The following is a 24,950-nucleotide window of genomic DNA, read 5'->3' on the forward strand; positions in this document are numbered from 1 at the left end:
CCTTGAGAGGCGGTGAGTGAACAGAGCGGCCGAAGATGGCGTCGAGTAAGAAGGGCGGGGGAAGCAGACTGGAAAAGGGTGTGAATGGAAGACGCTCGTCCAAACACAAAGAGGGTCCCAGTGGGTGAGTTTTTGTTGTTTTTGTGTCGCCCCGGTCTCAGTTACGCCTCCCTGCCATACCGTGTCTCCCCCCCTGGACGCCCCGCCCTGCCCGCCTCCTGCTAGCTTGACGTTTAGCAGCTCGGTTAGCTAGCCCAAACAAACAATGTCGGGTTTAAGCCGCTTGGTACGCCTCAGCTGCACAGCTCACACTGGTGTGTGGTGGTGTGTGTGTGTGTGTGTGTTGGTGTGGTGTGTGTGTGTGTGTGTGTGTGTGTGTGTGTGTGTGTGTGAGAGACGGACAGACACGGGAGTGAGATTATTATTATTATTATTATGGTCATTGCTGCTTTAGTGGTTCACGTTGTGTTTGTTTTCACTTTTCACGCCGTGTGTCCCAGCCTCGGCCGCTGACACTGACAGGACCTACACGAACAGGTACTCCCAAACAGAAACAGACAGACTGTGGCTGTGTGTGTGTGCGGTTTTAGATCAGATCAGGAGCAGGATGCTGTGCTCAAACAAACTCACTGTAACTGGAACAATCCAACCAGTCGCAAAGCACCGCTGCTCTCAAAAGGCTTTCTTTGCTTTGACAGGACACTAGCAAAATGCCATAATAAGAGTTTGCATATAAATGAAATATTTTTACAGCCTATTTATGATTGGTGTGTTTATAATAGTCTAAGGCTTCATTAATGAGAGCTGGCAAATGAATATATGTGTGTGTGATATGAGAAGGGGGTGTAGAGGTTCATTGTTGTCCGTTTCCTGTTGTTCACTTTGCATTGTGGTCCACTGACTGGGGGAAGGGTCAAACACCTCCTACACACGACACTGAAGGATACTGTCCTGTTTGCTATTTTTATAGCCTTCTGCCTATGGTTATAACTTCTATGGAGGATCACATTTCTGACGAAAGTTAAAAATGAAGAGGCAAAACAATAATATGCTAAATGGACAAGTTATACCTTTTTTAAACCACCTGTTTTTAACCAGTAGCAAATGGTAAAATGAAAAAAAGATACAGATGTGAAGATGTTATGTATGTTATATGATGGTTTGTTGTACTTCCAGGAACAGTTTGTGTTTTTTATATCCTCAGACTTTGGTTAGGGATTTTTTCTTCACCAGAATGGGTCTGTTTATACTTTATAAGGAAAAGCACAATAGAGCCATTATTTAGTTTGAGATTTGAGGGTTTTTTTTTTCTCCCTCTCCCCCAGCAACTCGTAGCATAAAGATTTTTCTCAAACATTTGATATTTGTAGTGTTGTGAGAATCCTCACCAAAATAATGATGCATAATGCAGTTTAAAAATAAACTTTATATTGCCATAAATTGTACTTTGAACAATGGTAGAGCATCATATATTACACCTTTTTGATCAAAATGCTTAAGCTTATGCTTAATGGTGCAAGATCTTTTGCTCACAGAGGTTGTGCAGGTGTTGCATTTCACTTTGCCTGGTGGGTCTCTGGTGAAGTACTCCAATACAACTTGCCATCCTTCAAATTATAAAATATTATATAACAACATAATATAGAACAAAAACAAGCGAGACATAAAAAACTAAAAAAGGAACTTTATTAGTGCTACTCCAATGACTACTACTATTACTACCCCTACCAGTAATGATAAAAATATACTATTTATCCTTACTCTAGTGATTACAGTAAACTGATTAACAGAGCCCCCTTTGTAGACAGCAAAAACCCCCCAACATAATAGAGTTTTACTTGTTGACATCAATATGTACGCAAAAAAACAAATTCCAGCCAACAATATTGGCATGCTGCTAAATTGGTCAGGCTCTACTTTGTATAGTGATAATCGGTAAATGGGCTCATCTTTAGGACATCACCACCATGCAGTAATAACGGTAATAATAGTAATATTTGTAATTTTTAGCAACAACAGTAGCTGTGGCATTTTAAGTCTTCAGTGGAATTAGTATTATCTACTGGAAATGCCTGATAGGGAAAAGCTTTTGCAGTCAGCAGACATCTTGGGACAAATAGTTCTGAGAATGTAGAGCCTAGATAGAGTTATAATGTTTAGGAGAGCAGACATGTATGAAGAAACAAGCACAATTAGCACTCTGTAAGTCATTTGCAACTACAGTTGTAGTATTGGATTAACCATTAGATAGATACCAGGGGGCCTCTATAATGGGTAAAGCAGTTATATCTTGCTGCTAGTTGGCATTTTTTCCACATCTGATATTGTAACTTGTCATTGCAGGAAAAGAACAGTGTAACTAATTATTTTAAGCACTGATTGAATGCTAATCGGTGTACCAGTTAAACCCACAGCAGTGTGACAGTGGGCTGGTATGCATACGGTAGGTTCAATATTGCCTAATGGACCTTAAATGGAGGCTTTGGAGCAAATTTGGATCATTGACTATGAATTAATACAATAATCAATACAAATAATAAAAAAAAAATTCTTTAACAAACTTTTTTTTTTCTGGACTGTTTTCCAGTTCATGAGTCTGTGCTCATGGATATTTTTACATATTCCTCTCTTTCTTTGAGTGGGTAAGGGTTCAGCTATTATGGGACTATCTTTGGCATCTGCCAAAAAGTCGTATTTTTCCCAAAACAAGATCTATGAATCACAATTTCACCATCTGTTTTGGTTATAGATGTGTTCTCTGAGTTATGGAACACTAATGTTTCTCAAGAGTTGGCGCATACAAAACATTTCTGATTCATAAATAACCAGAAAGAAGTTTTTTTTTAGACAAGCTGAACATCCAAAAGTGAACAACAGGCACGAAAAGACCACAAAATGTGGTCAGTTCAAGTCGAGGACTTGTAGCACGAGGAGGTTTGTAATCATTAATGTATCCATTGTGATTTGTGATAAGTTAGCATTTGAAAACTATCTCATATTGTACAGTGAATATTCCAGACATGATGTGTGTGTGAGGGATTATTCCCTTTTCTTTTTTACTTTTTGTTTTGAACTACTGGTTCTGTGCATATATTATTTTTAAATGTTAAACATGCCATAAAATGATGCACTCCGTTGTGATAGAAGTGTAAAATAAAGGTATAGTTGAAATATTCGTATCATTTTATGAACTCTCATGCTTGTTTGTGTCTGTTGGATTCCTGCCAATTAGATTAAAGGTCACCAGGCATTTATAAGCCAATAGAAGAATAGTCCTCTGTCAGGGAGAAAGTTTCACTGGGCTAGGATGACAACCTCCTCTGCTATTAAAAGGGCAATGGGGGGAATAAGCAAGAAAGAAAGAGAAGGACAACACATTGGCCTTTACCGGGGGGAAGCGCTACATTGGAGAGACAAGACTGCGACAGTTGAGACAGACTGAACCCTCTCTGTCTTTCTCTCATTCTGTTTCTCTCTTTCTCCATGCTCTCGCTGCTTTCGTGGAAGAGAGGAGACAGACAAGGACAAAGCCTTGAACTCAGAAGCTGGTAAACACTTTTTTTTTTCTCCTCCAGCCTTTCCAGCCAGCAGGTAGTTGACACCATCAGTTATGTTATGCCAGAAGCAGCCTGCAGGTAGTCTTCTGTAATGTCTGAGACATTGCTGGCGTTGGTTGTCGTACATGACTTATTAATACCCCTTCTTAGCCATCTTTGATATACAGCGACCAAGTGCAACGTAATAGTTGCTATGGGCTGACAGTAACCACTTGTTTCATTAAGACAAGGGGGATGATGCTGAAACAAATACAATGGGGCAAATGACATATTTTGTAGTTTGTTTTTTGTTGTTGTTGTTGTTGCGAGAAGTCATAAAAACAAGTCCACCTGTGCAGCAAACAGGTGTGAACTTTCTTTTTATGAACAGAAAAGTTTTTGAGTTAGTTAATTGGTCCTCTACTAAGTCAGTCATAATCATGCAATGTCCAAACTGTGGTCCTGCCTGCGTCATACAATGTATATTCATGAATATCCTGGCTTCAGTGTCCTGCTCTTTATACAATCCAATAAGATGGCACTGGTACATAACTGATAATTTGCATTATTTTTGAATATAATACACTCCCTGTAGCTGGAAAGGGTTGGAATGTGTTTAAGCAAATTTCAGAGCAGCTTATGCTGATCCAAGGGTACATAAAGTTCACGCTTAGCTTACAGTGTCAACATAACGCCTATTGCCTTGCCCAGCTGAGAGTTGTACCCCCAGCTCTAATTAAACAAAGCAATTTTAATTTTGGCTGTGTACCCAATCTGATTTAACTGCTGTAGCTGGTCTTGCTGCATGGCATTTGGGTGACTGCTTGACCATAGCACTCACTGTGTCCCCTAAGGGCCACACTGCTTTGATTGTGTTTGTAGGTGTTTTTGTGTATGTCTCTAGTTGCAAGCTGATGTCCTGTTGCATATTAAGAAACCGCTTCATGTGTTGTCAGTTTTGGCAGGTTATTGCTGAGATGGAGCACAGCTCGCAGAATTGCAGTGTTTTGTTTTCAGTTATTGAACTGTTCTGAGTACAACAGTAGGCTTCTTCCATTAATTTGTGTTGAATGTTTGCTAAACATATAATTAACATAGATTTTCTAATCATGCACAGATTGATTTTCTTTAGTAGTATCTTTCTTGGTTGGCTACAGAGTCTTAGTAAAGTGATACTATTTAGAAAAATCCTGCAGCTTTTTAAGAGATATTTAAGATTTAATTTTAAAATTCTGTTTTAGTGTGGACTTCATAGAACAAGTTTATGCCAGCTAGTTCTTTTTCAAAAGAACTGTTTTCAAATGTCTCAGAGAAACTCCAGTTGCTTCCTATTCAAGTCTTTTAAGGTAGCAATGAACTAGATTAACGGTTATGAAATGATAACTTTCACAGAGATTCCTTTGACATGGTTAAATCAATATGAAATTAGGCCCCGAGCTGCTTCACTAAACTTTACAGCGATGGATAGAACTTGATATTGTAATGGAAAAACATATCCCCACTGTAGTCATTCTTTATATAGTCTGCTAAATTGGCTCTACAGATTTGTCTCGGCCTGTCTCTGTACCCCAGAGCCATGAAATGCTTCTTCAGTTCAATGGGAAATTTGCCATCGGATTGATGGCAACATCAGGAACACACACTACACAAGAGGTTTACTGTCTGGAGATAAATGTAAAATTTGACTTGTGACAGAAATGAACATGTGCATCTAAATAAGAAGAAAGATGGTATAACTTACTTGTGAGTGGCCCATTGATTCCTGTACTGTTAAAAGACCCAGATCCAAAGTGGAGGAGGTCCAGAGCCTTCATCCCTGAGTGTAGTCATGGAAATAGCAATAGAATTTATTTAGCACATATCATTATGTTGCTTTAGACTGAAAGACAAGACCAAAATATACTCTTACATATAAACCCTAAAACTAAATAGAAACCTGGCCCACATGTAAAAAAAAAAAAATAAAATAAAAAATAATAATAATAAAAACTGTACAGAAACCATCCAAACAGCCTTTTGTGACAGGATTAAATTATCCCTGTGTTAAATTTTAGCTTTCCACACAGAAAATCGTTCCTATAGAGAGACATCTATATTGGTGGGGCATGGTAAACTGAAAGAAAATGTGTGAGAGGGAACACAAGTAAAAATAAAAAGATGGGCATCAACTGAAGGGGTTTGATATGCAGTGTGTGTTTGAGTGCTTGCACGTGTGCATACTGGAAGACATCTGGCTGATAAATGTCTCTTCCCAGATGTCAGAGTTGTGATTCCTCCCAGCAAACTGAAATTGCCTCTCGTATTACTCTTCCTAAATGGCAAGCTATAGCAAAATAATTGTGCGATTTGGGCTCAATTTTATTTTATTCTATTTTTTTTTTTTTTTTTTACCCTCAAAACAATATCTCAACAATATCACTTTGGTAGAATCTATTCACATTTTAGCATGCATAGGCAACCTCTGCTCCACATCCCAAACATGGCCATGGGGATGGGAAGAAAACTATATACTTTTCCTGTACTGCTTTATTGCTGTACCCTTACTTGAAGACATAATAACAAAAATTCAAAACTATTTGTAAGCTGATTCCAAGGACGGATGATGTGATTTTTACTGCTCATTCTGTAGCAGCAGAATATTGGAATTGATCACAATATATTATCTCCCCGTTAAGACTAAATATGCACCACCCAAAACAAAGAAAGGATTTTCTTTCTCTCTGTTCAAATTTTCAGCCTTTTTTTTTTTTTTTTTTTTTGGGGGGGTCCCTTCTCATCTTTCCTCATTCTGTCATTGTGCCAGTCATTCTATCCAGTAAGTACCAAGCAGTCTGAGTCAGAGTTACAGTTGACCAACAGTGGGAAAACAACAGGGACATAGCTCTGTGTTATTCAACATGAGGGCCAAGATATGAACACATTTGATGAATATACTCAGCTGTATACTTTCCTTTGGGACTCTTGTGTGAATGTGTTAATGTTTTTGTCAGTGTTTGACTAATCTGCGTTTGTTCCCATGACGTCAGCAAAAGGCCTCTGCCTTCTACTCCTATTCAAGGCATGTCTGGCAAGATCTCTGGATTCTGGCTGCTTAGCCTGGATTTACATCATTTAATTTCAAGGCTTGCTTAACACGTTTCAATCAATGAGCTTTCATACACCAGCCTGTGGGGGATTAGTTAATAGGGGTAAGAGAACATTATGTAGGATATAGCCAATGTTATCCCACTTGATGCATGCTGATTATAGCAATGGGTTTGGTTCTGAAAAAGGATCAGTGTGCTTCTTTCCATGATTGCAGAACTGAATGTGATCTTACAAAAAAGTTTAGACTACAGTTGAATGGTACAATGTTTGCTTCTGCAAATGTATACAATTGGAAACATGCTCTGGTAAGATGTGTTTCTGTGGAATACGCAATTATAACAAGTAAAACATACAACTAATTTGATGTCTTCTTTTTGCTTCTGTCTCTCTGCCCCTAGTGATGGACACCAAGGCCGTGTTTGCAGCCTTGTACAGTGTGTGCGAGGAAAATGCCACTTTCTTCTCAGGTGGAGTCAAGGGGTCACAAGGTGATGCGGCACGGCGTCTGGTGGAAACCATGAAGCTGATCCAAGAGCATGCTCACTGTCTGGAACCAGTTTATCTCAGGCTTCACTGCAGTTTATCATCATTTTGACTTTGATCCACACATACCTGCCAATGGCTATCGCTCACTGGTCAAGGTAGGCTAAATGATAATTTTGGGTGTGTATGTATTAATCATAATGTGTTCTAATTTAAACTCAGCACAGCTCTGACGATAATAAGCTCCCATACTGCAATACATTCTTATCAATATGCTCTCCATGCTGTGAGAAACAACTCATCAGTACCTCTGCCTTGATATCGCTTTGTTTCAAGGTCGGCCCATTTGTTTTACAGATTGATTTTATGTTGTGAATCTGGTTAGATAAATTCCTCCAGCTGCAGAATATCTACTACTACTGTACCCACTGTACTTTTATCGTCAGTATGTATTGATGAATTATCATGACCTTCAACGCTTTGCAGCCCACTACATGAATGAGTCTAGCAGAACGGCAAACAAATGCTCGTCTGTTTTCTTGCCTCTCAATTTCTACATTTTTAATCCTTCTTATTCCCACAGTGGTACTGAGAAATTTTTAATACCCTGGTGAAGCAGTAAGCTTTTCACACACTGGTTTCAGGCACGCCAGCACACATTTTTTTCCCCACCTTCAATCTTACCACCCCAGTCTTGATTACAATGCAAGCAGATGCAGAAGACATACCTCTTTAATGAGTGCACAGTTAAATATGTTTTCAATTTGTAAAATTTATTTACCTAAGTCACTTATCATTTAATTCAACTGAACTTGCTTTGTAGGTTAGAATTCTGATTATTAGGAGATGTTTTGAAACATTTTATCAAATAAATCTCATCCAACTTTATTTAAAAGTTTCAAAGTAAAATTTTTGGCCCTTTTTTCCTAGGTTGTGCGATGCTGCCTTCTCCACATCATCCACAAGGGGCGCTACATCACCACTAACCGCCGCAGCATTTTTTTCCGAGTTGCTCACAATGCAGGAGAGATGGAGGCATACTGCAACGCCTTATGTCAGTTACGCGCCCTGCTCTACTTGGCTCAGCGAATGCTACATGACAACAGCTATGGCAACCTTTTTTTCCAAGACGAAAGTGGCCTTAGCGAGAGCTTTGTCCGAGAATATTCATCCATGCACAAGGGATGCTTCTATGGTCGTTGCTTGGGCTTTCAGGTGAGTTGAGCTATGTGGGGAAAAATAAATGGCAATAGGAAAGATAAGGAACATGAGCAGTGAGGGATGGCACAATTTCATGCATCAGGATCCAAAACTAGAAGGATTTGTTATTATATTAAGATTTGAGTACAGGATAAAGCTCTCCTAAAGCCCCCATCAGTCCCCTTTAATGTCAGTCATAAAATATTGGAAAAAGAAGTGACCTATTTACAAGGAAAAATAAAAATCTGTGCCAGCAACGGGAAGTTATTATTAAAAAGGCCCTGGTACTAATTTGACACATCCTAACAGCTCAGAGGTTATCAGCTGCTTTTGGTAGTGAAGTGGCTAAAAAAATAGATTATGTAATTATTCTTGCTACATAAAAGTTCCCTTGTTCATTTTATCTCACTAATTCTTGTTTGTAAAAGCAGCCTCTGGATAGAGATTAGCAAAGACAGACTTGGATAGCTATCTAAAATTGTCTTCAGATAGCAACCCAAATTCGTCTCATGTACAACTATTTAGTTCTTAACTATTTTAAGCCAGACTTCGATATATATTTACAGTGGTAACGATGGGCGTTGGCTTGGGTTAGCCTTGGGGAACGTTATCTAATGTTTTTAGTTTAAAATTAACCAGAAGGGCTTCTATTAGTCATAATGCCAAGGAAATGAGGAAATAATATTGGGGCTGTCAAACAATTGAAATTTTAAAATTGATCAATCCCTGGGTAGCTGTGGATTAATCACGATTTATTTCAAAACAAGTCTAATATTCCTGTGGGAACACGTCTACTTCAGAAATATAGCTTGCTTAAATATGAAAAATTATATTTATACAAACTGATAATTACTTTTGACATGTTTAATTTAATTTTTTTTTTTTTTTTTATATGAATCATCAGAATTGTCTACAAGCGAATGGTTTCCATTCACCTCCATGACACATGCAGTGTTAGGAAGCAGGAAGCTTCTGACAGTTAGATGGAAAGTTAAGAGTATGACACAGGCACAAAATGGCAGCACACGATTGAGATTTTAAAAAATAATAATAATCTAATAATTACAGCCTTTTAATTGACAGTGATTAATGCATTAATGCTGACAACCCTAAGTAAGAGATGCTCACTTGTTGCCACAAGTCCAACAAGCTTTTCCCATGCAGTGGTACATGAATAATGTGCTGAAATATCCCACCAAAGTCTTTCACATATCAGAGGAGAAATGCATAGGCTTTGATCACCGCATTTCTGGGCATGGAGCAAGAGTGGTCACAATATGCCATGTAAAAACCATAAAATGGATGCAGATCTATAAAAGATTTCTGCTACCCAAACTTGAAAATAAAATGAAGTGAGAGGTGGAGGGAATCGTCTTCTTTAGAGCCTTGGTCTTTGTTCCTGGTTCATCTTAACAAGAGAGGCTGAACCCTCAGTGGACAAAAGGTCGAAACCAACCTGGGGGAAAACAAATGATGAAATCTTTCTACTTCTGTCTGCATCAATTCAAAGAGTCATCTAATACAGTTCAAAGAGTCACGTATGCTGGTTGAAAGATTGCAGCTTGAATTGTGGTTTATATCTTGTTTTTAAGGTGACCATGGCAACTGGATTAAAATTTAAAGTCTGTCTTTGTCTATTTTTCCATCCAGTTCACTCCAGCCATTCGGCCCTTTCTTCAGTCCATCGCTATCGGCCTTGTGGCCTTTGGAGAAAACTACAGACGCCATCAGTCAGGAATAGGTCAGCTTCCTCATGTCTGCAGCTGCACTCTCTCATCATACAGCCACTTTGTTGTCATTCATAGATCGTACTCATCCATCCCCATGCCTCCTCTACATTGCTGCTTGGCCCCTGACTGTGTACCTTTTGATGTTGTGTGTTTAGATTGTAGATGCTCTTTCATCCTTCTGAATCTTGAGGGCTAGCTGGTGTGCTTCGTCTACACTTCAGAATGCTTTGAACAAGCCAACAGTTACATACAGATAGAAAAACATTTGGCATCACATACACATTTGCACCTTGCGCTCTTAGACAGATACGTAAATATTTAACATTCAAAAAAAGAATCGTTTGACTCTCATGGTTTTTTTTTGTGCTCTCTGCTGAACCAAAGTGGAGGCAGGTGGTATTGCACCATATGGTGAGTTTGCTGAAACCCACTGCTCTTAATTGTAGACCTTTGTAGTGACCTGACTATATGAAGCTTTTATCCCTCAGCTCCCATCATCCTAAATGGTTGTGCATAGCACTTTAAGCTCCATTAGCTTTTGTCTGTTCTATTTGTATTTTAGTTCACAAAATGAACTGGAAGGTAATAAAAAATCTGATGCTTCCCTTTTCTTTACTGTCCACCCCTGACTTCTAGCACAGCATCAGAAACATCGTAGAATTATTATATCACAAAATGTTTGAAACAAAAAGATACTGGCAGTCATGGTGCTTGAGATTTGCTTTGTTTTAGTGCTGTTACTATTAAACATCTTTCTTTCTTTTCGTCCATCTTTTCAACTTCATTCTTTTGCCTCTCAATTGTTTTTTGTTTTTTTTTATGTTGTTTCATGTACTGGGGTCCTGCCATTACAACTTCAATGTTCCCCCATTCTTGCCCAATTTCATACTGCTTCTGTCTATAACATCATCTTTCTCTTACCAATTATTCTGAGCTTCTGTCTTTTTGAATCACATTCAATTTCCATTTATAATGTGCCTCCAAACATATGCTAGTCCCAGTTCTTTTTCTTGCCTTACCCTGTATCTGGTGTCTCCCACCCATTATATGCCATCTTCATTTTGTCATCCTTCCTCCCTTCCTCAGGTGTAGCAGCCAGCTCTTTCTTTACATCAGGAAAGTATGCTATTGACCCAGAGTTGAGGGGGGCAGAATTTGAACGCATCACCCAGAACTTAGACGTTCATTTCTGGAAGACCTTCTGGAATATTACTGAGACCGAGGTCCTGTCGGTGAGTAGACTGTTAAAGCTTGTTTGAGCAGACACAGTCAAACACGCTTCTGAGACATCTGTAATCTACTCATGCTGCCATTGTTAACCCGTGTGCACAGACAGTTGCACTGCCCTGCTTTTAATTTTAAAACTGTATTAGGGATATTTTACTTTCCTCTGGTAAAAGTACCTTTCTATCGTTATGTAGCTTGGCCTACAGGCTGTTAGTAATAATAGAGTGAAATTCAATTTATTCAGCGGTGTTCATGATTTATTCATCCGGTTTCTTTTTCTCTCCAGTGACCCGACGTGCTCTGTAACTTGTACTCTCTGTGCCGCTATGTCTTTCTCCCTATATATCCATCTTGTCCTCTTTTTCTGTCTTTCTGCCCATCATCTTTCTTTCCCAACAGAGTATCGCAAGTATGACATCCACTCAAGTTAAAGTGAACCGGGCTCTCTCTGTACCTCCTGTGCCCTTTGACCTTCCCCTGGCAGCCAATCACAGAGCATCTGTAACCATAGCTCCACCATCAGCCCACATTGGCACCGCTCCAGTTCAGATGAGGCTCATCTCTTATGACTTGCGTGAAGGACAGGTATTTAAATCATATTTAATTTTATTACAATCACAATAGAAAATGCAATAAGAAAGCCAACCTAGTCAAACGTTTGCCAATTACTATATCCTTGTAGGAAGTGTTTCTTGTGTGACCTAGTTTGTGACAGTTTTCCTCCACTGGGTCTTTATAAACCACCTTGGATATACCATTTGTACAAATTTTTAAATAATCTTACATTTTAGCATATTTTATGTTTCTCTGAGCTGTTGAAGTAAACCACAGCTTCAAAGCATCCCCAAGGGTTTAATACCAACCATTATGTTTCTCTGCCTCTCTCCCTTTCTCTCCATATTTCTCTGTTATAAAGTATCTCTCACTTTTCCTACTCTTCCTCCTACTCTAATTCTCCTGGGAGAGTCCCACTTTCTATTTAAGCTTGTTCTCCTTTTTTTTGTATGCTGGCACTTAACCAGACATGTTATCAGCAAACACTTTCAGCCATTGATCATGTTCCAGCAAAACAACAGTGTCCTTCTGATGTCACAAAAATACAAGCCTGTATCAGCACAAACCCACCCTCTCCACCACAGCTTTCCTGCCGCCTTGTTCCTGTTAATGAATGGGAATTAGTGTGCGTTCATGCAGGCTCAGGAAGGGCTGGCAGCAAGATGCTGTAGAACAGCTAGTTAATCCCTCTCTCAAAGGAGCCCTGTTTCTAACACTAGCAATAAAATATACTAACAATGAAAAAAGGTTTTGTTTGCTGTATACACAGTCTGTGGTTCTTCAGAGTGATTGAAACATCACGTTATTTCATCATGTAATGTTTTTGAGACATTAGACCCAAACAAAGGATCATGTTAGTTTATTAGTTGAGCTTCAGAATTAATCCCTCTCTGTCTCACTCTTTTCAGGACAGTGAAACTCTGCTATCTCTTGCTCGCTCTGAGGGGGGCGCCATCTCTCTGTCACTGGGATTGAAGACCAAGCGTCTCCCTTCATCTCCCTGCTTGCTGATCCACTTCCATGGGGGCGGCTTCGTGGCCCAGACCTCTAAATCTCATGAGGTGAGATGGTACCCTCCAACTCAATGAGCTCAGTTTCTTTCTTTCAGCTTTCTTTAACGTGAATTTGGGGGAAAAAAAAACTGTTTTACTTGACTCGCTTCTGCAAGAAAAGCTCTAGTAGTCTTGCATTTTGATATTGTGTGTTATTATGACTCAGGTCTAATTATGATAGTATTCAACAGATTTTTTTTTTTTTTTTTTTTTGATGGTTAAAATGTTGTAAGTGGAGCAAATTGACAAAAATGCATGGCACAAGCCCCTCATTGCTAAATACTGAACAAAAGCGGCAGGTCTGCCATTTGACACCTGGCTCGGTTTTTTTCCAGAAGTTGAATTGGTTTCTCCATAGTGGTCACAGCTGAGTTCATCACCTCATCCCTTCAATACTTCAACTTCTGCCTGTTTTGTGTTCTGCCTGTGACAGACTAATTGTATTTGAACCCTACTTAATTAAAGTGATAAGGAGACAGACACTAGTTGACAGCAGAGGAGCAGAGGGGTTACCAGTCTGAGTTGCTTCTTCTGTCAATAGTGTGGTATGTAATGAGCCATTAATCTAATTACTTCGTAATTAATCCCTGAAAAGTTAGTGGAGACAGTTTGCTCTCCTTTCATGCCATCTTTATTTGCAAGATGCTCACAAAGCTGGCTTTTCCATCTCAGATAAATAATTGCTTCCTGTCATTCATGTCATTTTCCCTTACAGAAGAGAGGCCATGTCCAATATTTAATTTCTAGATCACTGATTAAAAACCATGCACACACAGAGAGCTTTGCATTCATGTTATAAAAGTTTTCTTCCAGCTTTTTGTTATCACTCTTGATAGTGTTGTTCTTCTGTGCACCACAAGTGACAGTACAATATATATTGAAAAATGTTTTGTCTGAAAAACAATTTCACAGCCATCCTGGATTGTCCAATTTTGATGTGGTCATCTATGTCTGTATGCAATCTTTATGTGGCACCAGGATACTAAACTACTGCAAAACAGGTCTCTGTGAAACCACCAAGGACATGGGCAGCCTTGATCTGTAGCTGCATAGCAACCAGAGGATGAGAGGGAACAATCAGAGAAGGGGGTGAACAGGCCTGCCGTGTTGAATTAATGGGGAATCATACAACCCCACAAAGGAAGATTACCCCGAGAACTAATACAAGACTTGTCAGACTATTTCTTTTATAACAGACTCTCATTTTTTTGCAACATCCTCTCTACAGTCCTTGTAATAGCCCACAAATTCACTTATTATCCTTGTCCACAGCTCCTACCTGTCTTATTTGGATAAGGCATACCTGCCTGCTTTTATTTTATTATTATTATTATTATTTTTTTTTTATTGTGCTGGGTGCCTTCTGCTAACTAAATCCCTCAGACAAGGCCAAGCAGGAGAGGGCAGATAAATTGAAATTCTTTCTGAAGGTGGAGGCCAGTTGGCTTCTGTACTCCATAGCTTTACTCTGTGATCCTATCTATCCCTGCTTCAGGGAATGGTAGAGCTTGACTTCAGTGGCAGTGGTGCTCTCAGTATCCAATGATGTTGAGATCACAAGAAGTGGTGTCCTGGCATTTATGCATCTTGACGTTTTGGCACTAACACACACACACACACACACACACACACACACACAGTTTGGCAACTGGAGGTATAAACTTGTAGATTAACTGCTCCGCCTGTCTGAGGAGGGCTGGGAATGCAGTTCCCATTAATACCTTTTTAGAGAACAGGTCTGGGACGTGTGTGTGTGTGATTTTGAGGTCCCCCCCCCCAAGTCATGTAAAATTAACCAGACTCGGTCCCAAATCACAAATCTAAAACCACATGTATATGGATGCTTATACTAAGGATGTATACAGATATTACACATGTACTATATACAGTTTTTGGTCATACTAAGTGTTCGTGCAGTGCAGCAAGCAACAACAAATGTGGTTTACCAGAGACTTTTTGTAAAACTTGATGGTGGATGGAAGGAAAGAATTAAGGTGTCTGTCTTTGCAACAACAGAGCTGCCTAGGTCTGTTTGAAAACAGCTATCCTTGCAGGAGATGGTGGAGGGGATGGTTGGGGTTATCCGTAATGGATGGATATCCATGGTTTTGTCAATGTGCTCTCCAGCAACATGTCAAATGTATGCTGCTTGCAGACAATAATGGAGCCAGCCTTTCTGTGCAGCTTATTGAGCCTGTTCACATCGCTGACTCTAAAGCACACCACAGTGAAGAACAGTGCATGGGCCACAACAGACTGATAAAAGGTCTCCTGCTGCAGACATTGAAGGATCACAGCCTCCTCAGGAAGAAGAGTCTGCCCATCACCTTGTTGTACACAGCATTAGTATTGGGCTTCCAGTCCAATTTATTGTCAAGGGGAAACTAAGTATTTGTATATATCCACCATCTCCACCTCTTGGTTGAGGAGCCAACATAGTTATTCTGAAGTCAGCCACCACCTCCTTGGTCTTGGGCACATTCAGAAGCAGGCATTTTTTCACACACCCTTACCGCCTGACCTGAACAGTGAAATGTATGTACAACCACTTGTCACCTGTGTCACTAAGATTTATTGTGACAGGTAGCACTTTAAAACAGCACAGCTGACTGCTTAAACTGCTATTTTCTCTTTCATTCTGATGCAGTCGTTGGGGAGACGACATACAAACATACACATGCTTTGCTTTTCCTGGCATTGTGAATGGAGAGCTGTCTCTTTCACTGCCAGCACTGTCATAGATAGTCAAATAGGTGGTGGGAGGAGAAGAGGAATGGCTTGTTGAAGATATACTTTGTCATGACAAGTTTTGATACCACACATTCTAAGGTCACTTGCATTGCAGTTTTGAAGTCAGGCACTTTCACTTAGGTTGGCATGCAAGAAGTAAACACTGAACCTGACTGTTTCAACAAGAAAAAGTATTCTGACAGTGAGAGTGTTTTCATTGACTATCCCTGGAAATCCACACCAGCCCTTGTCTTCATCTTTTTCCTTCATATGCTGAGAACTAGGACATGTGGGCACCTTCTTTGTTCCAGCCTACAGATAAGGAAGGAAATGGAGGTGACTGTGTGCAGCCCTCATTCTCCTTTTTGTCTAGACAATAAGCCAGAAAGCAGACAGATGACATCAGTTGGATACATAATTTTTACAACTTTTTTACCCTTGCTTCTAAATGTTCACCCCCACTAATATATCTTCTTGCGCAGTCCCTTGTCCCTTTACTCTTCATCTACCTGTCCCTTTTTATTTTTGTAGCTTTTTTAAACATATAATATAGTCACTGTGAAAGTCATTTTTCTCTGGTCATAAATTCATCCATCCACGTCTGTGTGTTCTTTGCAGCCCTATCTGAAGAGTTGGTCCCAGGACCTTGGTGTGCCCATCTTGTCAGTGGACTATTCTCTGGCCCCTGAGGCCCCCTTTCCCAGGGCCCTGGAGGAGTGTTTCTATGCCTATTGCTGGGCTCTAAGAAACCACCACCTACTAGGTAACAACAAGAATATTTATATGTGGACTCTTAATTCCGCTTTACATTCACTTGTTACAGTTACTGGCGATATACGTAATAGATTGAGTGGGAGCAACAAAGGGTTAAAACACACCTATTTCATGGCAAAGCTGTCCTTTCAGCTGCTTCTAGAAATCCTCCACTCTGAATCATCAAGAATCCTCCGAATCCACATTTACCAACTTCATATGCATCCCATTCATCACCTTGCAAGGGATCATCTTTCAGCATGTCGTCATGCACCATATACTTTCTGCAATCTCACACAAATTGCTGTAATGCTCAATAATCTGATAGAAAACCAGACTTCTGTTTGGTTTGAGGTATATCTGACTGCTAAAGTACAATGTGTCAAATTAACAATGATCATAGTCCAATATATTAGTGTTTTACTGCAAGATGACAATATCGGTCAACAAAAACAGTTATTGTGTCAGATTTTATTTTTCTTCTTTTTTTTTTTTTTTTTTAATTCAATTTATTTATTTATTTTTTATATATATATATATATATATATATATATTTTTTTTTTTTTTTTTTTTTCAAGGGTGGACTGGAGAGAAAGTCTGTTTGGCTGGAGACAGTGCAGGCGGCAATTTGTGTGTGACAACATCAATGCGTGCTTCTGCTTTTGGTGTACGAATGCCAGATGGTATCGTTGCAGCCTACCCAGCAACCCTGCTGACAGCCTATGCGTCGCCCTCCCGTCTGCTAACACTTATGGATCCCCTGCTGCCACTCAGTGTGCTCTCCAGGTGTCTTAGCGCCTATGCAGGTAGGAGTGTGTTCATGTGGGTTTTTAAAGAAATAAATCAAGTACTATTGTGTTTTGTTTTGTTTTTTTTTAATCCCATAAAGTTGAGACGTGAGTCTAAATCATTAACTCCATTTTCTTTATTTCAAATACTTCTCTCTTTTTATTTTTATGTTAAGCTCCAATAAAATGTATTGGCATTGTTGTGTTGATTGAAAAAGTCTGTGCTGCCCATTTGTTCTATTCATTTAATGAGTGAGTGAGTGAATGAGTAAGATTACTGTTATAAACGGATGTATTAATTTAACAGTTTTGCTATTGTGGATCTCACGGTCTAGCTCATTATTATAGCTCATTCAGTAAATATCTGTCCCCCCCCCCCAAAAAAAAAAACTAACTAACCTTAACACAAACGGTAATATTTAAAAATATATACTGTTTGTTTTTCCTCATGATTTTTTTTTTTTTTTTTTTTAGCATTTTTTTTAGCCGGTGAAAACAAGAAATGGAAAAGAAGTATTACTCCAACTATGCCAAATTCTGACACACAGATATTGTCTATCCAATGTCTTCTTCCAATAACCAAACAAAAAAAGTTATCACTTCTATTTACACCTGGCATCACTATGCAGTGCTATCTGTAATATAAATTACTGGGTGGCACGAAGGAACAGACCATGTCAGAGGTTTCTTGGTTCTGCTGTTACACCTTTCTGATTATTGCTTTTCCACCCTCTCTGCTGTAAGCCATTCATGCTTATTCAAGGATAACAAAAACAAAACTTTTCCCTCTTTATGCTGCTTTTATATCTCATCCAGGCAATGAGCCGCAGACTGAGAAGCAGGTAGAGAAAGTAAGCACGCTGAGCCTGGTGAGGAGAGACACAGCACTGCTGCTGCGAGATTTTCGACAAGGAGCCTCCAACTGGATCCAGTCACTGCTGGACCCCAACAGAGCTTCAGCTTCCTCTAGTGCAGCTGCAGAGGCGCCATCAGAAGCCACGGGTATACCACCTTCTGTGACTGTGTGTATGGGTGTCTTTATCCGTGCGTATGCAGTAAAACGGGAACATTAGGCAAGATGTGGGTGGAATAAATGCTTTCTACTTGGCAGCTTTTGTGCTTAAAATTTCCTATAGATACCTGATATCTGATTTTATCTTTAATACGTCTATCTGCTGAAAGCAGAGAGCAGATCTCATTGTAAGTTGGTGTTTACCACTCACATTTTTGGTGTGCTCACTGAGCCAATTTGTAGAAGTGATATGAGCACATCATCATCAACTGCCCCAAAGTTCATTTACAGCCCATATGGAGCAGGTCATTGATTCATTCATTCATCATTCAACTAACCATTTTCCCCACCCCTTTGTATAACACTCCTCTTGCCCCATTCATATCAATTCACCTCTTTGGAGCAGCAGGGCTTAGACAGTAATTGTTAATTGAAGCCACCGTAAATCTAGTGGCAGAACGTAATTTCCCTGGCGTCCCCTTAGCTGGGTGACACCCCCACAGCTGCAAGCCCAAGCTAATGAGAATGTCATTGGTGGGTGTACATTTTTTAAAAGGCCATCTTAGTGCTAAGATGGTTCATTATTAAAAAGATGGGAGCTCAGTAGTGCTTTGTGAGGAGACCAGCCATGATAACTCCTAAAGCTGTGTTTTTACTGCTTGGGCAGGCAGATGATATCACCATGACAGCACTATTTGGATTTACTCCACCCACTTCTCTGCTGTTCTTCTTGATATATCCCAATTTGCATTTTAGGCTTTTAACTGCTGGCTGTAAATCAGAGGACATGGGACAAGTGGAAACAGTAAACTAAGTAGAAGTGATTTTGTACCTCGCATATTTTTTTTTCCCCTGCTGTTGGCCCCATGTGAATTAGATGGGCTCTCAATCTTTAATAGATTTTACAATTTTCATGGTTAATATTTATTTATTTTTTAACTTTCTAATTGTTTGTCTCTCTCAGCCACAGTTTACATTTTGTTTTGCAAATTGTCTTATCACTCTCTTGCTCTCTCTTAGATTCAGTGAGGAAGAGCATTTCAGAGGCGTCCATCTCCTCTCCTCACGCTGACCCCCCTGTACCCACTGGGCCCTCAGAGGTTCTCTCCAGGAAATTATCTGTAAAGAGCCAGACTTGCCAGGACTTTGGATCCCACAACAGTTCCAATTCGCACAGTGCTCCGCTGCTTTCTGAGCGTGCTGTATGTTATACTTCAAGATCTTTGCACTGTGATTACACTACGCTCATCTGATGATCTTATCCAGAAGATGTTACAAGTATTAAACATGATACAGAACAGAGCACTGGGTTTTAGTCAGAATGTAACTTGTGATTAAAATGAAATTCTGTAATTTGATGATTATTGTACTGCTTGCAGTGAGGGGAAACTCATGCCAGTCTCCTATCTATAATCACATTATTTCTACTTTCATATTTCTTGTCTTAATGGATTTTGCAGTCTTTTGTTAGCACAGATATTTTGGCCTTGTATCATACACTGCTGTCTAGCCTGCAGTGATCTTTGAGTGTTTTACCGCAATGAACTCAGCTGAGATTGTCACCAATCCCTCAACAGATTTGGCTTTAAAATGCTGACAAAATAGCAACATTTTCTGGTTATGTGGGTACTGGAACGGATTTGCAGATTTCCTTGAATGCATTTTCATACAGGCAGACTAGATTAGAGGCTGCCACTAGAAAAATAGCCAGCAGAGGTGACGTAAGATATTAAATATATTTTCCCTCTTTAAATTGGGGGTTGTTCAGCCAAGACTCTCAGGCCCTGAGCCAAGGTTTTTAGAAGATTTTCACAAGGACAAAGTGTTGTGTGTAAAATATATTTTATGCCTTTTATTTATTATATCCTTGCCATTACATTTTCCATTGACCACACAATGCCATCTAACCTTACTTGAATACTTTCTTATGCCCTCATTTATGTAGCCGGAAGATGTGAATTTCTTCCTCTCCAAGGATGCAGACTCCTCCATGTCCAGTGACCTGTACTCAGTGGCCATACCGCCCCCTGCTGGAGAGAACAGCTCAGAGTTGGAGCACCCCAGGGAGTTTCCTCTTGGATTTGAGCCACTCCGTTCAGAACAGCTGGCTGAAATGAAGGTGGAGAGCTCCCCAGTGGTCAAGGATCCTTTCTGCTCGCCTTTGCTGGCCCCTGATAGCATGCTGAAAGGACTTCCACCTGTACATATAGTGGTAAGAAACACCAGCAGTTGGAGTGACTGTCAGGAAGGGTTAGGGTCAGTTAAATATTATGGCACAGTGGTCAAAGGCTGTCAACTCATAAATGCAATGAAGATCTTTTGAGTCCTTGCAATGGCTCACATATCTGATGGTTGATATGCCGCTGCTTTTGTTAAAGCACATAGAAGCAGAACAGGATTAGCAATGTTTGTCATGCTGAGGAGGTAGAAGGAGACAGGACGGAGCAAGAAAACGAGACAACCTCAAGTCGTTAAGAGATACATAGAACACAGGTCTCTACACTGGGCAGGATCGTTGATGAAATTGATTGTGATGGCTGAGGTTGAAGTCTGCTCTCTCCTGCGAGAAGGGTGTTCATATGAAAATGAGGTACCCATATTAAGTGGCTAGAGTGAGTCAGCAAGAATGTAAAGAAAGCACAGACAAAAGAGACTGGGACACTTGGCTTCCCTCTCTTCATCCTTTAATTAAAATTCTTGACATGTCTGAAGGGAATCCTAATTTGCTTTTCTCCATTATTACCCCTTCCGTCCCTCTTGCTTCTTCTCTCCTGCTCTCAGGCCTGCGCATTAGACCCCATGCTGGATGACTCTGTAATGTTTGCCAAGCGCTTGAGGAGCATAGACCAGCCTGTCACTCTGTGTGTGGTGGATGACCTCCCCCATGGCTTTCTCAGCCTATCGCAGCTTTCCAGGGAGACAAGGGAGGCTGCCAATGTGTGCGTGGAGCGAATTTGTGCTGTCTTTACCCAGAAGGACACGCCCCCAGAGCCAAGAAAACACCGAAAGCTGGAACGGACCGATAGGGGTGTGTCAGCTTCTTCTGGAGAAGCTGGTTCTCTCTTCGTTGGCCCCTATGAGACAGGGGAACTGGCTGTAGGGAGAGGGCCTAAAATTGCTGAAGGGGGCGGCTTAGTTGCTGTGGCAGCCCAGAGTAACACTGATGCTGGTGGTATTGGGGCTTAAATAAGGGTAGAGAGAGGAAAAAAATGGACTACTGCTCACCCAAGAAGTGAATAAGAAAGGGGAAATGAAAGTCAGACAAATTTAGGCCTCTAAGTGTTTTAAAACGCAGGGTGAAGGGTATACTGTCAGGGGGAAAACCCAGTTTTTCAGAGACAGAAATGTACCGTAACTTCCTCTACTTCCCCACTTTCTGTGCAGCATCATGTGCTGATGCAAAATTAACAGACAAAAAAAATTAAATATAGTCATGTTTAAGAAGAAAATTGTTATTTTGCGTACCTTAGATCAAAGACCAGCACCCACCCACGTGCAGCACGAAGACTTGACAGAATTTCTGTTAGGCGGTGCAGTCATGGACATAAAGCAGTGTGGAAAATTCTTGAGATGTGGCCTGAATGGGTGAATCATCGAGGCCAAGGCAGTCATTTGAAACCGTAATCAGATGGTAGGCTCACTATATGCTTCTGTATGGAGTCATTCCTATCAAAATGGCCACTTGTCCTTTAGGGAGCCACTCTAAATCACACATAATAACTCTGCATTGTGTTCCCTATTACAGCAGTTTGGCAGTCAATACAGCTCACTTTGTGGATAAGTAACTCTGTTGACTTTCCCAAATAGAATTACACAGCTAAAACACAACAGACTGAAAGACCTGAAACTGAATTAATTGGTTTACTTGTTTCTTGGGGTTCTGTTGCAGTTTTCAATCACATTATCAATTGTATGCATTATGATGGCTGTTTTTATTTATGTTTTTTTTTTTTTTTTTTTCTATAGCTGCTGAACAATCCATGAATCATGACAAGTTTATTTGTTGATTTGTGCACTACATTGTTTAATGTAATCTTATGCTGCCGATGCCACATTTTTGAATGTGCTTATTATTTACTTCCTCTTCAGCCACAGCTGTTTAGACATCCCTTCCTATTGAGCTTGTGTCATCCTCTCAGAAATGAATACTGATAAGATAGAGTAAAAGTGGAATATTATAGTGTTCTATTCAGATGCCCACTGATGCTTTTTGTAGTGTTGATATTACTAATGCAAAAATTGCATTGTGTCGATTTTTATAGTGAGATGCACTGAGAAATTCTTTTCGGAACACGTGTAGATGCTTGAAAACTCTTCTGAAGTCTCCAATAAGTCCATTCAACAATCAAAAGTCTGAATGAAAGGGGCTGAATGTTTTTGTTTTTGTTACTTTACAACTGGAAATAGATGCTTAACCCATAGTACAGCCCTCAGTTACCAGCACATGTTTTAGCACTGATTCGCTCTCTGGTTGTCTCCATTCTTCACCAGGGCCGGGCGTTACTGCTCAGTTCTTCTCTGCGTGTGTCAGAGCACCATATCTCTTGTCCTAGGAGGGTTACTATCTGAAAACCTGTTTCCACAAATCAGCGGCTTTAGACAAAGCCTGAGGATACTGACCAAGAAAAGGAATAACTAAGAATGCATTGTAAAAGCCACTGAACCTGTGTTTGGCCGACTAACAGAGGCTGGCTGTCCACAATTATTATTTTTTTTTTTTCAATTCTCCGCATCATCACATTTGGGATTTGCTTTGTTTTCAATAACCTGAGGAGGCTTATTTCAGCGTGATGCCATCAAAGCACTTTGAGGTGCAAAAAAAATGTCTTTCCAAGGGTCAGTTCCTCTATCGGGTCCAACTAAATATAGATGCCAACAATGCTGGCACTGTCCTGCCCTTGCCTAGTAACAGGGCTGGGGTTGCCAGCCCTGTAGAGAGGGATGCTGTGTGATGAATAGGATTTAGCTGGAGCTCCAAGTGTAAAATCCTCCGCCCTGTAGAAGAGCAGGATTTTCAGCAGCAAAGTCATGCTACAGGATTAGACCATGCTCACTTCTGTCAGCTTGAAGTACTTACTGCAATATTTTTAGTCAGATTGATGGAGAGAACTAGGGGTGTGAGGAGAAAGAAAGTAATACACTCATTCTCTGAGATGCTGGGCTGAAGTTTGTACTTGCTTTACTAGCCGCTATTTATGCTCACTCTGCACTTTTTCAGCAGTTGGTTTGTCAATCCATGAAGTGTATGTATTTTAAGCTTGAACTTGCATACATATCTTTTTTTTTTTTCCTTCTTAGCTTGGTGCCTGTATGTGGAGCTCAAATGGAGCTATCACATGGGCATTTCCTCACAGCCAAGAGACAATTCATAGACTTAATCATCTGTTGACTAGTGCAGCCACAATTCAAATCTGTGACACAATAGTTTTTTGTTTTTTAGTGATCTGGCCGATGATGCCCAGCAGGGTTGATAGGCCGTCATTTGTTGTGGGGATTGTCTGAGGAAAAACTGTCATTCATTCACTTGCTACGTTTTGACCTTCCTATGCCTCATACCCTTGGTGACCACTGATGCATTAGGCTAAACTGAGTGCAGGTGCTGGACCAGAGAGACCATCTGTTGTTATGGACTGATGCGTTTGGAGAGAAAGAGTCTTGTCGCATTCCTGAGATCATTGCGGATCTGCTGATGCTTTGTTGTTTCACTGAGTGTTGCTGATTCACGGAGTCTATGTGTAGATAATCCACAAAGTAATTTTATAATCCTAAATCACCCTTGTTAAGTGTAAACCAGTTTTAGAAGTTCAGTGTAATATTGCTTTTTTTGGTTGTTAAATTATCAGGTGACACATCATATCTCTGCACTTTTACTCTTCAAAAGCTCCTCTCACTGGAGATTTCCTTTGCCCTGAGCGGATTTATGTGAAGTGCAATGCAAAATGCAACGCTGCTGCAAACATGAGTTAGTAGGCAAAACTATTAGGTCAACATTTATATTAAAGCTATGCAGTTTTACACACACACACCATTTTATCTGTCGGTCTCTGTTTAATGTGGTGATGCTGTTTGCGCTTGTGCGATGTGTTCAGCTTAAGGTTGGAGTTGTGTAGCGTACCAACTTGAATATTGCAAAAATAGTTCCCAAGTAGATTTAACGATATTCTCAGAATTTTAATTATGTTACAAATCTCTGTGTGTCAGTCTGACCTCAAGCACTTCTTGGAAATTTTTTCAAATGAGAAATTTTCATTTAATGGGTCGATTGTTTTAATTTTATTTTTTGTGTGTTTGTGTGTTCATTTTTAAAGCTGAACCAAAGACTGCAGTCAGTCTTGTAACAGATGTACTGTCTTTACCATTTAGAGTTTATGCTGTTAACCGGTATTACTAAACATCCAAGTGCTAGTCAGTGTCAAAACCTGTCTGCACTGCACCAGCAAGTTGTTCCGCACTATAAAATGCAGTTCTGATGTAGAATATAATTAGCTTTTTACAAATACAAGCCATAGACTGGAAACAAAATTGTTTTGAGTTTACTATTTTTTTTTTTTTTTTTTTTTTTAAACACCACAAGTGCAAACCTGTGAATTAAAAACAAAAGAATGTATATAGAAATTATGACTCATTTAGATATTTTTACTTTCTTTTGTTTATCAGATAAATAGATTTTTGACTGCATTTTCTTGGCAGGTTTCATACTACAGTGTCTGTGTCTAATACATGCCATGAGCAGACTGGTTTCTTCTTTTGTTGATTTTTATCTAAATAAATATATTCTCCCATTGAACAAGCTTTTA

At 39.9% G+C, this 24,950-nt stretch overlaps 1 protein-coding gene across 1 annotated transcript; it reads left to right on the forward strand.

The window, feature by feature from the left end:
• The first annotated feature begins 22 nt into the window (after positions 1-22).
• lipeb (lipase, hormone-sensitive b) lies at positions 23-24,934 on the forward strand. Its single transcript, XM_029504802.1, is given in 15 exon segments — positions 23-124; positions 3,508-3,548; positions 7,022-7,182; positions 7,184-7,264; positions 8,037-8,321; positions 9,957-10,047; positions 11,123-11,268; positions 11,663-11,848; positions 12,727-12,879; positions 16,219-16,363; positions 16,932-17,159; positions 17,958-18,143; positions 19,174-19,355; positions 20,099-20,365; positions 20,935-24,934. Coding segments are annotated over 15 exon segments (2,646 nt in total). The 5' UTR covers positions 23-35; the 3' UTR covers positions 21,340-24,934.
• The last annotated feature ends 16 nt before the right edge of the window (positions 24,935-24,950 follow it).

The sequence above is a fragment of the Echeneis naucrates genome, chromosome 6, assembly GCF_900963305.1.
Source record: "Echeneis naucrates chromosome 6, fEcheNa1.1, whole genome shotgun sequence".
In the NCBI taxonomy this organism is placed as follows: domain Eukaryota; kingdom Metazoa; phylum Chordata; class Actinopteri; order Carangiformes; family Echeneidae; genus Echeneis; species Echeneis naucrates.